Genomic DNA, 18,377 nt, shown 5'->3' with positions numbered 1-18,377 from the left:
ATATGAGGCCAGGTTTGGGCTGTGTATAGCTGCAGGAGGTCTGATACATGGTTGTTGCACACATTAGGATCATTGGTCAGGATGCCAACAAAAGGAAAAAGAGACAAGGGCCTGGGCTCCTGCTGGAACAACTAGAAACAAACATAGTACACTGAACCAGTTGGGTAACAAAACATAAGTCAGATACAGCTACACAGGAACACAAATTATCTCTTCCTGGACACAGTGAATGAGTTTTTTCAATACTGGGGGTGCTAAAGCATTAACTGTACCCACAGAGCTGATTCCTATAGTTGACCTTCAGCAGTATCTTGTAGCTAGTTCACCTGGGGAAGAGAAGCCCAGGAACCTTCACATATCATAAGAACATAAGAACATACCATACTGGGTCAGACCAAGGGTCCATCAAGCCCAGCATCCTGTTTCCAACAGTGGCCAATCCAGGCCATAAGAACCTGGTAAGTACCCAAAAACTAAGTCTATCCCATGTTACCATTGCTAATGGCAGTGGCTATTCTCTTAAGTCAACTCAATTAATAGCAGGTAATCGACTTCTCCTCCAAGAACTTATCCAATCCTTTTTTAAACACAGCTATACTAACTGCACTAACCACATCCTCTGGCAACAAATTCCAGAGTTTAATTCTGCGTTGAGTAAAAAATAACTTTCTCCGATTACTTTTAAATGTGCCCCATGCTAACTTCATGGAGTGCCCCCTAGTCTTTCTATTATCTGAAAGAGTAAAAAACCGATTCACATCTACCCGTTCTAGACCTCTCATGATTTTAAACACCTCTATCATATCCCCCCTCAGCCGTCTCTTCTCCAAGCTGAAATGTCCTAACTTCTTTAGTCTTTCCTCATAGGGGAGCTGCTCCATTCCCTTTATCATTTTGGTAGCCCTTCTCTGTACCTTCTCCATCACAATTATATCTTTTTTGAGATGCAGCGAGCAGAATTGTACACAGTATTCAAGGTGCGGTCTCACCATGGAGCAATACAGAGGCATTATGATATTTTCCGTTTTATTCACCATTCCCTTTCTAATAATTCCCAACATTCTGTTTGCTTTTTTGACTGCTACAGCACACTGCACCAACAATTTCAATGTGTTATCCACTATGACGCCTAGATCTCTTTCTTGGGTTGTAGCACCTAATATGGAACCTAACATTGTGTAACTATAGCATGGGTTATTTTTCCCTATATGCATCACCTTGCACTTATCCATATTAAATTTCATCTGCCATTTCGATGCCCAATTTTCCAGTCTCACAATGTCTTCCCGCAAGACTCGTCGTATTTCTTTCCAGATCATTTATAAATATTTTGAAAAGTAAGGGTCCCATTACAGATCCCTGAGGCACTCCACTGCCTAAACCCTTCCACTGAGAAAATTGTCCATTTAATCCTAGTCTCTGTTTCCTGTCTTTTAGCCAGTTTGTAATCCACGAAAGGACATCGCCACCTATCCCATGACTTTTTACTTTTCCTAGAAGCCTCTCGTGAGGAACTTTGTCAAACACCTTCTGAAAATCCAAGTACACTATATCTACTGGTTCACCTTTATCTACATCTTTATTAACTCGTTCAAAAAAGTGAAGCAGATTTGTGAGGCACGACTTGCCTTGGATAAAGCCATGCTGACTTTGTTCCATTAAACCATGTCTTTCTATAGGTTCTGTGATTTTGCTGTATAGAACACTTTCTACTATTTTTCCTGGCAGTGAAGTCAGGCTAACCGGTCTGTAGTTTCCCAGATCGCCCCTGGAGCCCTTTTTAAATGATGTTACTTTAGCTATTCTCCAGTCTTCAGGTACAATGGATGATTTTAATGATAGGTTACAAATTTTTACTAATAGGTCTGAAATTTCATTTTTGAGTTCTTTCAGAACTCTGGGGTGTATACCATCCGGTCCAGGTGATTTACTACTCTTCAGTTTATCAATCAGGCCTACCATATCTTCTAGGTACAGATGTGAATCGGAACCAGAATCGGTTCTGATTCTGGTTCCGATTCACATCATGAAATTTTTTTTCATGCAGTCCAATCGGGTTTTTTTTTATCGGCTGCGCCCGAGCCGATAAACAAAAAACCCACCCGACCCTTTAAAACAGCTCCCTTAGCTTCCCCCACCCTCCTGACCCCCCCAAAAAAACATTTTAAAATTACCTGGTGGTCCGGGGGGTCCCATGAGCGATTTCCCGCTCTCGGGCCGTCGGCTGCCACTAATAAAAATGGTGCCGATGGCCCTTTGCCCTTACCATGTGACAGGGTATCCATGCCATTGGCCAGCCCCTGTCACATGGTAGGAGCACTGGATGGCTCACGCCATTTTTAAAGATGGCGCCGGCCGTGCATTACTCCTACCATGTAACAGGGGCCGGCCAATGGCACGGATACCCTGTCACATGGTAAGAGCAAAGGGCCATCAGCGCTATTTTTATTAGTGGCAGCCGATGGCCCGAGAGTGGGATATCGCTCCCGGGACCCCCACTGGACCACCAGGTAATTTCAAAAGGTTTGGGGGGGGGTCGGGGAAGCTAAGGGAGCTGTTTTAAAGGGTCGGGGTAGGTTTAGGGGTTGTTTTTGTGTGCCGTTTTTCCCGCCCTCCCGCAAAATGATAAGAGAACTCCACAAACAATTTCATGGGGTTTTCCTATCGGTTTCGGGGAGCCCCCGATTTCTGACGACTTTGAAAATATCGTACAATATTTTCAATCATCAGAAATACGATTCACATCCCTACTTCTAGGTTCACCGTAATTTGGTTCAGTCCATCTGAATCATTACCCATGAAAACCTTCTCCAGTACGGGTGCCTCCCCAACATCCTCTTCAGTATATACCGAAGCAAAGAAATCATTTAATCTTTCTGTGATGGCCTTATCTTCTCTAAGTGCCCCTTTAACCCCTCGATCATCTAACGGTCCAACTGACTCCCTCACAGGCTTTCTGCTTTGGATATATTTATCAATTCAAGCCATGCCAGGTCAGTGCCTTGACAAGAACAGAATTAGGAGATCTTGCATTATTGTCACTGGAAATCACCCCATGATCATTCAGCTGCTATCCAGCTTTATGTTAGATATCCACTGTGTGAGTTGATTGAGCACAAGAAGCTTTATGTCAAAGGCAAGACAGATTCTTTTAATGCATATTAGAAAGAATCATACCTTAATTTGCTCTTAAATAGAAAGTGGATGTACAACCCAAAATTTTCAGTTTGGTTCTTTTTGTTGTTGTTGCTTTATTCAGATTGTTTAATGTTGTTTTTTAATTTGGATCATTTCCAAACCAAAAAAAACAAAAACAAAAAACCACTAAACAAGAAAGAATTACCTAATACCCTAGGCCTAGGTCTTGACACTAGGCCTGGCACTAGCCTAAGCACCAGGAAATCTTTTGGCCAGGAGGCCAAGCTAGGACTAGTGGAGGCTTGATTTTTAAAAGTGCTACAAATACCAAAATACCCAAAAAGTTTAGGTATTTTCATAGGAAACTATTTTGGTTTGTTTCATTCGGAAAACAATAAAATATGGCCTCATTCACTGCATTTTTGGAATTCATTATGAACAAATGCACATCCCTCTTAGTTCTCACACAGTTATACAGTAATTTAATAAATAATGGCACATAGAGTGCAGAATGGCCTATATCCAGTCTACCTAGTTGAGATTTGTTCTGTTTGGGTAGATATGCATACAAATTACTATTTGCAATCCATCAACAACTCCTATTTCCGCAATTCTCATTACTTGATTTCAAACATGGTAACTTTTTTAAATGGTTACAAAATTTGCATATGATTAAAAATTAGTTTAACACTGATAAAGTTTTCAATATTGCTTTTCTATTTAAAAAATGTGAAAAGAACCAGAAGATTATAATAAAAAAGTATAACACTGTAAAAAAAACCAAAAAACTGGAACACTGTTCCACATCATTTTACCACAAATGAATCCCCGATAGGGATACTGAAATGGCTAACAATGGTTTTATATTTTACTGGATACCTCACATAAGACAATAGTTCCCTTACAGAGTTGCTTTAATAGTTGGCTCTAAATGTACTATGGGTCCAATATAATAATAGTAATGCTAAAATAATGTGCTAAAAATTAGCACACATGTTTTAACTACCTCACTAAAAATTAGCTTTACTACCCATGTAATCTAATTATATGCATAGCACAGATGTGTGAAAATATCTGCACAGAAGAGAAATAGTGCATTAAGTGAGTGTGCTAAAGAACACACCGAGTTTCCTAAATCTGAGGCTCATATGTTTGGGGCTCTCTGATCCAGGAGATTTTGAAATTGAAGAAAGCTTTACATTTTTTAGTAAAATAAGACTTACAAGGTACAGCTTTCAACAGATTCCATGTTGAACATATAGTTCTCCACATGTTTAATGGTTATAACAATAAGTTGTCAAAGCCTATGACCCATTTTAAATAAATGTATGCTTGTTCATATTTTGTAATATTGCTTTTAATATATATTCTGTGTATCAAATTTCTTCATAATTATTCAAGCAAAAATATTTAATGCATGTTATATACCATGTACTATATTGCTACTGAAGTGCAATCATCTATTTCCCAGTTTTCATATTTCTTCCTGATTGTTTCTCCTCAATTCAAAATTTCCATGGAATTTCCATCTCTAATTATAGCATTTCTCCCCATGCAGTCACATTCTGAAGGCCTCAGTCCTAAAGCTTTCTAGCATTGGTCGTGATTAAGAAAGTGAAATATTCTTTTTCTGACAGCATTTGGTATTTACCCTTAGCTAGATCTGAGTTGCTTATAGTTTGCTGGATCACTCTTTCTGTGATTGCAGTGCATGCAATATTAAACATATCACATTTAGTCTTTCTCCACATTAATCCTCTTAGTTTTATATTTTTCGCAGCTATTCTGTATTAACTTGGCAGTCCTTTTAGTGTAGTGCTTTTCTTTATTTGTTATCTTAGAAGATAAGAGTCATGGCATCTGTAGGCTTATGGGTAGATTTTAAAAGGGCTGCGTGTGCACCCACAGATACACAGTATCTTTAGAGCGAGAGAATCTTTATAGGACTCAGTCTGGTACTCTATATATGGACCATTATAATGGGCACTTTAATTTGAGATGCGTTTTCAGTAGGTGGGTTGAGATTAGGGTAAGTGGTGTTACAGACATAATTCAGAAGTATTCATTGTAAAATTGACATCATTAAAGAATTTTAGACCTTATGGGGTAGATTTTCAAAGGGGTACGTGTGTAAGATACGTGCGTATCCCCTGAAAACCTACCCCAAACCCCCCCCTGCGCGCGCCGAGACTATTTTGCATAGGCTCGGTGGCGAGCGCAAGCCCCGGGACGCGCGTATGTCCCAGGGCTTGCAAAAAGGGGCGGTCGGGGGCGTGGCCAGGGGGCACGGTTAGGGATCGGGGGCATGTCCGGGGGTGGTGGGCGGTCCGGGGGCGTGGCCGAGTGCCCCGACACAGCGCGCGTAAGTTACTACTGCCCGGAGGCAGTATTAACTTCTCCGATAAAGGTAGGGGGGGTCTAGATAGGGCCGGGGGGGGGTGGGTTAGATAGGGGAAGGGAACGGGCAGCGCGCGCAGGGCTCGGCGCGCACAAGTTGCACAAATGTGCACCTCCTTGCGCGCGCCGACCCCGGATTTTATAAGATACGCGCGGCTATGCGCGTATCTTATAAAATCCAGCGTACTTTTGTTCGCGCCTGATGTGCGAACAAAAGTACACGCGCGCGCTCTCTTTTAAAATGTACCCCTATATGCGATGAAAATTCTAACAAGAGGAGCTGATTTGTACACTGCAGTTTCTACTAGCTGCATTGTGCAAATTGACTCTTTTTCACTGCTTGTATGGTCTAGAATTCTCTCTGTCTCCCTCAGTTGCTTACTGTAGCAAAGTTACGTGTGCTGGCTGAGGGAATTAGGGGTTATGTGCATCAGTTCTGGAATGCACATGCCCTGCCCCTTTTCCTCCTACTTTTCCTGGATGCATGCCCTTCCCGGCTACTTAAATTTGGGTAGCTCCCATGAGGCCCACTTAAGCACGTATGTGGCCATTTTTGCACAAGCAAGGCTTTAAAAAACCTACCTCTTAGGTTCTGCCATAATGCAATGCTTGTGCAACTGGAACGATGGTATTAAACTTAAGGACTGTTACATTGCATCTGAGGTGAAGCGTGTCAGGTAGGGGTGTGCATTCGTTTGCAACGTATATATGCCATATTTGTTGTATTCATGGGGGTCACGAAACGTATGGCGAACCCCAGCGAATACAACATATCACTAAAGAATAAACCCCCACCCTCCTGACCCCCCAAGACTTGCCAAAAGTCCCTGGTGGTCCAGCGGGGGTCCTCAAGCAATCTCCTGCACTTGGGCTGTCGGCTGCCGGTATGAAAAATGGCGCCGATAGCCCCTGCGACGTAGTAAGGGCAAAGGCTATCGGCGCCATTTTGAATACTGGCATATGACGGCCCGATTGCAGGAGATCGCTCCAGGACCCCTGCCGAACCACCAGGGACTTTTGGCAAGTCTTGGGGAGGTCAGGAGGACAGGAGTCCCCCCCAAGTCCCCCCCCCAAGACTTACCAAAAGTCCCTGGTGGTCCAGCAGGGGTCCTGGAGTGATCTCCTTCACTTGGGCCGTCAGCTGCCGGTATTCAAAATGGCGCCGATAGCCTTTGCCCTTACTATGTCACAGGGGCCGACCAATGGCACCATTAGCCCCTTTGACATAGTAAGGGAAAAGGCTATCGGCGCCATTTTGAATACTGGCAGCCGATGGCCTGAGTGCAGGAGATCACTCCGGACCCCCCACTGGACCACCATTGACTTTTGGCAAGTCTTGGGGGAGTCAGGAGGGTGGGGGTTGGTAAATTAAATTTAAAGGGTTGGGATGAGTTTATTTTTGGGAAACAAATACATATGTAACTAATGAACGGATCAGGGTCCCCCGAGAACAGATGCAATGGATTTGGGTCCCGACGAGTATGAATACCGAATGGGACAAATCTGTCCCTGCTGCACATCTCAAGTGTCAGGCTTTGGAAGCTGCTGGTTAATTTCCTATTGTACATCAGTGTGTTAATGGTAGATGCTCACAACTGCAGTGCTCTTATTCATTCTTGCACTTACTTAATAGAAAGATAAAATGCATTACCATTATGGATGCCTCCTGAACATATGCACATCACTTGTATTTCACCAAACTGGATGAGCAGATATCAAAAAGCACGGTTCTTCAGTACAAAAAGAAACCATTGTCCTTGAATAGATATGAATCAATCAGTGTCTATCCTATAGAAATCCAGCTGTGCTTTATTATTCCTTAGGTTTAAAGGTCTTGAATATATTATTAAACATTTTAGGGTCTGATATTTAACTGGCCATGTGTGGACAAAGAAAACTGTCTGTATATTCACCTTGGATAAAGTCAGGCTAAATATCCAGTTAAAGATTAAATACAAAAGTTGTCATGATACCTTTGGCCTACTATTTGGTTGACCATAGTTAATCAGGTAAATTTTGCCAGCCAGCAATGAGAATCTGCTAAACAGTCAGCGGTAGATTTTAAAAGCCCTGTGCTCCGGCACACCTATTTTGCATAGGCCGCCGGCATGCGTAAAGCCCCGGGACGCGCGTAAGTCCCGGGGCTTCGTAAAAGGGGCGGGAGGGGGCGTGTCTGGGACATGGCCGAAGACCGGGGGCGTGTCCTGGGGGCGTGCCTTGGGTCAGGGGGCGGTCCGAGGCGGGTCCAGGGGCGTGGCAAGGCTTCGGGGGTGGACCGGGAGGGCGGTCCCAAGTCCCCCGGCACTGCGGCCTGTGCCGGGGGCTGACGAGGCGGCGCACACAAGTTACGCCTGCTTCAAGCAGGCGTAACTTGTACAACAAAGGTGGGGGGGATTTGGGTAGGGCTGGGGGGTGGGTTAGATAGGGGAAGGGAGGGGAAGGTGGGGGGATGCGGAAGGAAAGTTCCCTCCGAGGCCGCTCCGATTTCGGAGCAGCCTCGGAGGGAACGGAGGCAGGCTGCGCGGCTCGGCGCATGCAGGCTGCCGATTTTGCACAGCCTTGCGCGCGCCGACCCCGGATTTTAAAAGATACGTGCGGCAACGCGCGTATCTTTTAAAATCTGGCTTACTTTTGTTCGCGCCAGTTGCGCGAACAAAAGTACGCGCGTGTATTTTTTTAAGATCTACTCCTCAAGGTTTACCCGCTCCCCAGAAATGCTCCCACACTGTCTCTTTTATTGTTCAGCTACATTTTATGCAGGTTTCAGTCAGCAGGAATGAAAATTGAAATGACAAGGTTTGTCTGGATAAATCCTGAAGTTAGCCAAAAGAAAAACCTTTTGAATAGCAACCTCTAATTCTGAACACAATATTTCTGAAAATGTACGTAGTACAATAGATCATACGATTTGATGCCTAATTACAATATTAGTTACTTTTTGTATATTTTTAATAGCTCCACTCAGACGTTGATTCTGGAGATGGCAAAATTAAATACATTCTCTCAGGTGAAGGAGCGGGAACCATTTTTGTTATTGATGACAAATCAGGGAACATCCACGCAACAAAGACATTGGACCGGGAAGAGAGAGCCCAGTATACTCTAATGGCACAAGCTGTAGACAGAGACACCAATCAACCTTTGGAACCACCATCTGAGTTCATTGTTAAAGTTCAAGATATAAACGATAACCCTCCTGAATTCTTGCATGAAAACTACCATGCCACTGTGCCAGAGATGTCCAATGTGGGTATGTACAATTGATAATATTAGTCATGCTTCTACTTTACAATGAATAAGCCATAGTCCAGTATAAGTTAGTATCTGTTTAATATATTGTGTGCCTTAAATCATATCTTGAGGTGTATCAACTCGTTTTCAATTATATACAATGTCTAGACTACTTATTGTGTTTATAGTCAAGTTACATTTTTAGAAATCTCATGATTCACAAATTCTTTCATAGGCTATACATGATGGATAAGGATTTCATTTTCAATCTGATCTTTCATTATTAGATTGTTGGTTTATGTTCTTCATTGACTGTGATTTCTGCAAATATTCAATAGGTTAACAGAATTTACCACTGAGAAGCAAACAGAAGTTAAAGAGAAATCTTTTTTACCCACCACAGAAATAGCCACCATCCACAATTCTGTTCACATGTTTTTCTGATGCTAAAACTTTTAAATGAATTAAATAGGGAACATGATATGTTTATTATTTTTAAAAATGGAAAATGTGCTAGATAAAATGTGGTTTTCTGCACATAACTGGGCTTCAGAAAATTGCCTGGAGAGGGTACTATGCATAAAAGAATGTGTTGATGCCATACCACGTGTACTTTTACACATACTGTAAAGAAGCATTCCTGGGGGAGGGGGAACTGGGATTGGGATAGCATTTGCACACATACTTTCCAATTCTGGAAGTAACATAAACAATAGATGCCAGGTAATGTCCATTAAGATGCTTTATTAGGAAACTCATATATCCAATATAAAAATGCCCGACTCAGGCCGAGTTTCGCCCCCCTCTCTTGGGGGCTGCCTCAAGGGCTACAATAAACAAATAACGATAATGACTAACACTGCGAAACATACATAACTCACAAAAATCATAGAATCAAATAAGAACTAAAAGGTAACAAATGGATTGAACAGTGTGTGCAACATTTAAAATGAAACATACAAATTGAATAACATGTGTCATGCAAGTGTAGCATGTAATTATAGCTAGAATGTAATCACATAACAAGAATAGATGATTTTACCTGTATGAGAATGTCTTATATAAATATAGAGATGATCTTTTGCCAATTAAATTTTCTGAAAAACTGTAAAAAATGTATGTGTGTTATTAACAAATCAGGGTTATAAGACTGTGAACTATGTAAAACATTTTTTAATTTTTTTTCGTAAAGTCAACTGAAAAATATGAATAAATAAATGCAAAATATTGATACCCAACAATTATTACTATGAAATGACATACCTATTTTAAAATATATGCCAAAAATCATTGATCATGCCACCAATGGAAAAAATGCTTGAATAAAAGGTTTATAATCACAAAACTAGATTTTTGGCATGTATTTTAAAATAGGTATGTCATTTCATAGTAATAATTGTTGGGTATCAATATTTTGCATTTATTTATTCACATTTTTCAGTTGACTTTATGAAAAAAAATTTAAAAATCATTTTTTTTATACAGTTCACAGTCTTATAACCCTGATTTGTTAATAACACACATACATTTTTTACAGTTTTTCAGAAAATTTAATTGGCAAAAGATCATCTTTATATTTACATAAGACATTCTCATACAGGTAAAATCATCTATTCTTGTTATGTGATTACATTCTGGATATAATTACGTGCTACACTTGCATGACACATGTTATTCAATTTGTATGTTTCATTTTAAATGTTGCACACACTGTTCAATCCATTTGTTACCTTTTAGTTCTTATTTGATTCTATGGTTTTTATGAGTTATGTATGTTTCGCAGTGTTAGTCATTATCGTTATTTGTTTATTGTAGCCCCTGAGGCAGCCCCCATGAGAGGGGGGCGAAACTCGGCCTGAGTTGGGCAATTTTATATTGGATATATGAGTCTCCTAATAAAGCATCTTAATGGACATTACCTGGCATCTATTGTTTGTTTATTTATTTATTTATTTATTTATTTATTTATTTATTTATTTGTAGGGTTTTATATACCGTTATTCAGTAGAGCCATCATAACGGTTTACAAATCTGCAATTATCATCCAACATATGCAATTATCTTACAATCAAATGGAGTTAACATAGTAGTTGGGAACAGTAGGGTTTTGTGAACAACATATTTTCTTAGTCGTTGAATAACAGAATATTGTGGAGAACATTTTCAAAGAACTTAACGGATCAAGGGAGTGAGCAGGGAGGGGTAGAAAAGGAGGGTACATCAGGAGAGCATGAAGGAGGAGGATTATGCTTGCGAGTTCTGTTGAGTGCCGGGATGATCAGGTGTCAGATAGTTAGAATAGAGTTTGTGGAATAAAAATGTGTTTAGGTCTTTTTTAAATGTTTTTTGGATGTGCTGGGTCCTCAGTTCTATGGGTAGGGGTGTTCCAAGTTTGGGGGAAGCAATGGAAAATGCTCTTTCTCGCATAGTTGAAAGATGAGCGTCTCTTAAGGTGGGGATGTTTAGGAATCCTGTGTTGTTAGAGCGTAGGTTTCTTTGTGGGTTTTGGGGGGTAATGTTTAAGCCTTTTAGTCCATGAAGATCATCATTTAAGATTTTATGAATGATGGTCATAGATTTGTAGGTAATTCGTGCAGAAATAGGAAGCCAGTGAAGAGAGGTTAAAATGGGTGTAATGTGTTTGTTTCTTTTTTTTCCCGTAAGGATTCTGGCAACTGAGTTCTGCAGTATTTTTTAGATCGCCTACCTCCTTGTTTTATCAACCCAATTCTGGAAGTATACATGCAAATCTACTGACACACAATTTCACCAGCTAATGAGCAAATGTGAGTGTGCGTGCACATACGCCATACTAAATTTGGCATATGCCCACTAATTTTCAATTATGTGCAGAAGTCCACTTTGAATGTACTTTGTACATTCAGAATTTACCATCTGCAGACCACTGAAAATTAACCTCAATAGAAAAACATTATTTCACTACAAAGACTATTACCCTCTATTATTGTCCTTATAAAGGAAGATTCATAAATTTCAATCTCAATACCCAGACATGCACTTTAGAATGGACCAAGAGATCTTTTTCCTTTCCTTTCCTTTAATGTCAATTAGAATTGTGATATATCTATTTATCTTGATCTATATATTGTATATCTTCTATCTATCTATGGCCTAGATTCATCAAGCTGTTATATTTTTTTGCAGGAGAATTCCCACTATTGCAGGGGGAGCACTGCAATAGTGGGGCCCCTCTGAAAAAGCATTGTGGTTCTATGGTGCTTTCTTTTGTGTTGCGGCCATATACTATGAGACAAAAGAATGCAGCCAGTGACCTTTTAACATGTCAGGGCCCCAACCTCATGGGACCTCCATCATCTTAAAGGGCCGCTGTCCCCCCAAAAATAAAAGACAGCCAAATGGGAAGGATGAGCGGTGGTCAGTGCTGACCCCTGTGTTGAGGCAGCACAACTCCCCCAAAATAGAAAAAAATGTTTTAATTATGTGCACAGTGGGGCCACCCTGATGTCCAAGCCCCTCAGTAGCCCCCCCCCCCCCCCCCCCGAGGTGCATTTACATTACCCCCATTCCCACCCTCCACATCCCCAAGAACAAGATCCCCTCACCACCCCGGCCCCCCAAAGGCAAATTCCCCATCTCATCAGCCCTGGCAACAGCAAAGACCCCCTCCTCCATCCCTCCATCCCTTGGCCCCCTGAGGCCAAGGGATGGAGGGATGGAGGAGGGGGTCTGCCCACCTGACAAGACCCCCTGACCACCCCGAAGGCAAAGTCCCCTCTCCCTCTTCTCCCAGCTTTCTGACAGCAAAGTCCCACTTCCTCTCCCCCTCTCCCTCTGCCCCCTCCCCATCCCCCCACCCCTAGCCCTCCATAGCAAAGACCCCCTACCCCACCTCTGGCTCTCCAAGTTATATCCACATAAAATATTTGCAGCAAATTGCCTAGCAATGACCTTCTTTGCATGCATTTGTAATATTCATACAAATAGTGCATGCACATTGCATACAAAGAAAGTTATTGTAATAGGGAAAGATATAGGTGGGTGGAGAAATGCAAAATATCACATATATTGTGCAATATACATGATATTAGAGATGTGTATCATGTGATCGATCGTCTTAACGATCAATTTCGGCTGGGGGGGAGGGAATCGAATCGTCGCGGTTTTGTTTTTGTAAATATCGTGTAAATCGTAAATCGGGGAGGGCGGGAAAACCGGCACACTAAAACATCCCTAAATCCCACCCCGACCCTTTAAAATAAATCCCCCACCCTCCCGAACTCCCCCCAAATGTCTTAAATTACCTGGGGTCCAGTGGGGGGGGTCCCGTTGTGATCTTCCACTCTCGGGCTACGGGTGCGTTGATAGAAAATGGCGCCTATCCCTCGACGTCACGAGCGTAGGAGATCGCTCCCAGACCCCCGCTGGACCCCCAGGGACTTTTGGCCAGCTTGGGGGGGCCTCCTGACCCCCACAAGACTTGCCAAAAGTCCAGCGGGGGTCCGGGAACGACCTCCTGCACTCGAATCGTGTTGCCGTATGGCCGGCGCCATTTTTGCATTTTTTGACGATTTAAAATATCGTCCGATATATTTGAAATCGTCAAAAATCGTTAGAGGCGATATTTAATAGGAATTCCCCCGATTTATCGTCAAAAATTGTAAATCGGGGGAAGGGGGAGGGGAAGGGGGAGGGCGGGAAAACCGGCACACTAAAACATCCCTAAATCCCACCCCGACCCTTTAAAATAAATCCCCCACCCTCCCGAACCCCCCCAAAATGTTTTAAATTACCTGGGGTCCAGTGGGGGGGGGTCCCATTGTGATCTTCCACTCTCGGGCCACGGGTGCGTTGATAAAAATGGTGCCGGTGCTACCTTTGCCCTGTCATAAGAGAGGGCAAAGGTAGCGCCGGCTCCATTTTGCTTCCTGTCACCCGACGTCACGAGCGTAGGAGATTGCTCCCGGACCCCCGCTGGACCCCCAGGGACTTTTGGCCAGTTGGGGGGGCCTCCTGACCCCCACAAGACTTGCCAAAAGTCTCTGGGGGTCCGGGAACAACCTCCTGCACTCGAATCGTGTTGCCGTACGGCCGGCGCCATTTTGCAATATGGCCGGCAGCACGATTCGAGTGCAGGAGGTTGTTCCCGGACCCCCGCTGGACTTTTGGGAAGTCTTGTGGGGGTTAGGAGGCCCCCCCAACTGGCCAAAATCCCTGGGGGTCCAGTGGGGGTCCGGGAGCAATCTCCTACGCTCGTGACGTCGGGGGACAGGAAGCAAAATGGTGCCGGTGCTACCTTTGCCCTGTCATATGACAGGGCAAAGGTAGCGCCGGCGCCATTTATATCAACGCACCCGTGGCCCGAGAGTGGAAGATCACAATGGGATCCCCCACTGGACCCCAGGTAATTTAAGACATTTTGGGGGGGTTCGAGAGGGTGGGGGATTTATTTTAAAGGGTCGGGGTGGGTTTTAGGGTTGTTTTAGTGTGCCGGTTTTCCCGCCCTCCCCCTTCCCCTCCCCCTTCCCCCGATTTACGATTTTTGACGATAAATCGGGGGAATTCCTATTAAATATCGCCTCTAACGATTTTTGACGATTTAAAATATATCGGACAATATTTTAAATCGTCAAAAAACCGATTCACATCCCTACATGATATAATACACATTAGAGCCCTAATGTGGATTGATGAATGACCCAATAAATATGATAGTTGTGATGTTTGTGTGAGTCCCAATACAAACTACATGCTTGCACTCACTGCAAATAGAGCACGCCATCCCTCACATGCAGGGCAAAGTGGAGCGTAGATCAGCCAGATATCCATATGCCTATCCTGAGCTAAGGATGGGGGTCTGAGGAAGAAAGAATGTAACCTGAAAAGGTGTGTGTGTTTGGGGGGGGGGGGGGGGATAAAAAAAAAAAGAATTGCGTGGGGGCAGCATTGAACTTCATAGAGGTAGGTGAATTCTTTTTTACCCATCAATTTTTACAGGAATTTAGATCTATCTATCTTTTATCTAGCTATTGATCTATCTATATATCTCTTATCTATCTATATCTATTAGGGATGTGAATCGTGTCCTCGATCGTCTTAACGATCGATTTCGGCTGGGAGGGGGAGGGAATCGTATTGTTGCCGTTTGGGGGGGTAAAATATCGTGAAAAATCGTTAAAAATCGTTAAAAATCGAAAAATCGAAAAAACCGGCACATTAAACCCCCTAAAACCCACCCCCGACCCTTTAAATTAAATCCCCCACCCTCCCGAACCCCCCCCCCAAATAACTTAAATAACCTGCGGGTCCAGCGGCGGTCCGGAACGGCAGCGGTCCCGGAACGGGCTCCTGCTCCTGAATCTTGTCGTCTTCAGCCGGCGCCATTTTCCAAAATGGCGCCGAAAAATGGCGGCGGCCATAGACGAAAAAGATTGGACGGCAGAGGTCCTTCCGGACCCCCGCTGGACTTTTGGCAAGTCTCGTGGGGGTCAGGAGGCCCCCCACAAGCTGGCCAAAAGTTCCTGAGGTCCAGCGGGGGTCAGGGAGCGATTTCCCGCCGCGAATCGTTTTCGTACGGAAAATGGCGCCGGCAGGAGATCGACTGCAGGAGGTCGTTCAGCGAGGCGCCGGAACCCTCGCTGAACGACCTCCTGCAGTCGATCTCCTGCTGGCGCCATTTTCCGTACGAAAACGATTCGCGGCGGGAAATCGCTCCCTGACCCCCGCTGGACCTCCAGGAACTTTTGGCCAGCTTGTGGGGGGCCTCCTGACCCCCACGAGACTTGCCAAAAGTCCAGCGGGGGTCCGGAAGGACCTCCTGCCGTCCAATCTTTTTCGTCTATGGCCGCCGCCATTTTTCGGCGCCATTTTGGAAAATGGCGCCGGCTGAAGACGACAAGATTCAGGAGCAGGAGCCCGTTCCGGACCGCTGCCGTTCCGGACCGCCGCTGGACCCGCAGGTTATTTAAGTTATTGGGGGGGGGGTTCGGGAGGGCGGGGGATTTAATTTAAAGGGTCGGGGGGGGGTTTAGGGGGGTTTTGTGTGCCGGCTCACGATTCTAACGATTTATAACGATAAATCGTTAGAATCTGTATTGTATTGTGTTCCATAACGGTTTAAGACGATATTAAAATTATCGGACGATAATTTTAATCGTCCTAAAACGATTCACATCCCTAATATGTATCTATCTATCTTTCTTTCTGTAAGGAACTGGGGAACCTTTTAGGGAAGGAGGAGTCTCTTCCGAAGGGATGGGCTCCACCTTAACCAGGGTGGAACCAGACTGCTGGTGCTAACCTTTAAAAAGAAGATAGAGCAGCTTTTAAACTAGAACAAAGGGGAAAGCCGACAGTCGTTCAGCAGCGCATGGTTCAGAGAGAGGTATCTTCAAAGAATACTAATGATGCATTAGAATTAGGGCATCCCAACAGTGAAGTTCCATTAATATGAAAAGTAATCCAAGTGCCTGTAATTAAAAACTCACCTGAGCTAAAAGATTCCAATTTATCCCTATCAATTAGAAAGCAGAATGAAAATACAAACACAAACACACTTTGAAATGTTTGTATGCTAATGCCAGAAGTCTCAGAAGTAAGATGGGAGAAGTAGAATGCATAGCAGTGAAAACCTGACTACCGGCACAATTCCTTCTGGTGCTGGTGGTCAGGTTTTGAGAATGGACGCTGGATTTATCATCGTCCATTTTTCTAACCCCTGCCAGAGCTTTTTTAAAATTATTTTTTTAAAGATTTGTTCCTCCTACTTAATATTCCAAGGATATTAATTAGGAGGCAGTACAGAAAAGCAGATTTTTCTGCTTTTCTGTCCTACTTTTAGTAGCGCTCAGCAATTGACGTCCTAGATGCACAGTTTTGTTTTGTTTTTTAATAGGGAGTGTATAGCTAATAGCTTCATTCACATGCATTTGCATGTGATGAGCGCTATTAGTTTTCACTCCGCATTGGACGTGGGTTGTATGGGTGCTAACTAATCGGCAAGAAGTGAAGGAGTGAATAAATTAATATTAAGTGCCACACACTTTAATATTGATTTATTAACTCCTTCTGGAGCCCATAGTCAAGGAGAATAAACGCTGAATTTATCAGCGTCCATTTTCCTCGCCTCTGTATGTGTGCTGGTTAGCAAAAGGGGACATTGATAAATTCAGCATCTGTTTTCTTAATCGGCGGACAGCCACTGACAGTGGACCTCTCTCTGGCTCGCGCTGTCAAGGAGTTGCTAGGGGCGTGCAATCGCCCCTAGCACCTCCTCGACAGCTTGAGTCCTAATTTAAATATTGCATTGCGCCCCCAGGCGAGGTGCCTGGGGGATGCATTATGAAAGTGGACGCTGAACACACAGTGCCCGCTTTCAGCACGTTTTTGCATCAGCCCCATTGGGGAAGAGCATAGTGATAGGAGTATACTACCATCCACCTGGCCAAGATGGTGAGACGGACAGTGAAATGCTAAGAGAAATTAGGGAAGCTAACCAAATTGGTAGTGCAGTAATAATGGGAGATTTCAATTACCCCAATATTGACTGGATATGTGAAACATAAAGGCATGCTAGTGAGATAAAGTTCCTAGATGGAAGAAATGACAGTTTTATGGAGCAATTGGTTCAGGAACCAATGAGAGAGGGAAGCAATTTTAGATCTAATTCTCAGTGGAGCACAGGATTTGATGAGAGAGGTAAGTTGGTGGAGCCGCTTGGCAATAGTGATCTTAATATGATCAAATTTGAATTAATGACTGGAAGGGGGACAGTAAGCAAATCCATGGCTCTAGTGCTAAACTTTCGAAAGGGAAATTTTGATAAAATGAGAAAAATAGTTAGAAAGAAACTGAAAGGAGCAGCTTCAAAGGTAAAAGGTGTGGCAAGAGGAGTGAACATTGTTAAAAAATACCATCCTAGAAGCACAGTCCAGATGTATTCCACACATTAAGAAAGGTTGAAGGAAAGCAAAATGATTACCGGCATAGTTAAAAGGTGAGGTGAAAGATGCTCTTTTAGCCAAAAGATCTTCATTCAAAAATTGGAAGAAGAGTCCAACAGAAGAAAATTCGATAAAGCATAAACGTTGGCAAGTTAAATGTAAGACATTGATAAGACAGGCTAAGAGAGAATTGAAAAGAAGTTGGCGATAGAAGCAAAAACTCACAGTAAAATCTTTTTAAACTATATTTGAAACAAACAGCCTGTGAGAGTCAGTTTGGACTGTTAGATGATCGAGGGGTTAAGGGGTTCTTAGAGAAGATAAGGCCATCACGGAAAGATTAAACAATTTCTTTGCATCAGTGTTTACTGGAGAGGATGTTGGGGAGATACCTGTTCCGGAGAAGGTTTTCATGGGTAATGATTCAGATGGACTGAACCAAATCAAAGTAAACCTAGATGAAGTGGTAGGGCCTGTTGACAAACTGAAGAAGTAGTAAATCACCTGACTGCATAGTAGGGATGTGAATCGTTTTTCTGATGGATGAAAATATCGTAAATATTTTCTTATCCGTCAGGAGCAATGGATGGCCCGTGCCATTTTTAAATATGACGCCGGCCATCCATTGCTCCTATCATGTGACAGGGGCCAACCAATGGCATGGATAGCCCCTGTCATATGGTAAGGGCA

The 18,377-nt window shown here is 43.3% G+C and overlaps 1 protein-coding gene across 1 annotated transcript in view; it reads left to right on the top strand.

The window, feature by feature from the left end:
- Positions 1–18,377, top strand: part of CDH11 (cadherin 11) — a gene marked incomplete in the record, with an annotated part of 315,442 nt that overhangs the window by 246,492 nt on the left and 50,573 nt on the right. The window contains 1 exon segment of the mRNA XM_029608176.1: positions 8,491–8,785. Coding sequence (XP_029464036.1) covers positions 8,491–8,785 — 295 coding nt within the window.

This window comes from Rhinatrema bivittatum, chromosome 7, assembly GCF_901001135.1.
Source record: "Rhinatrema bivittatum chromosome 7, aRhiBiv1.1, whole genome shotgun sequence".
NCBI lineage: Eukaryota > Metazoa > Chordata > Amphibia > Gymnophiona > Rhinatrematidae > Rhinatrema > Rhinatrema bivittatum.
The sequence above is the reverse complement of the archived record's forward strand: the minus strand, read 5'-3'. Positions and strand labels throughout refer to the sequence as shown.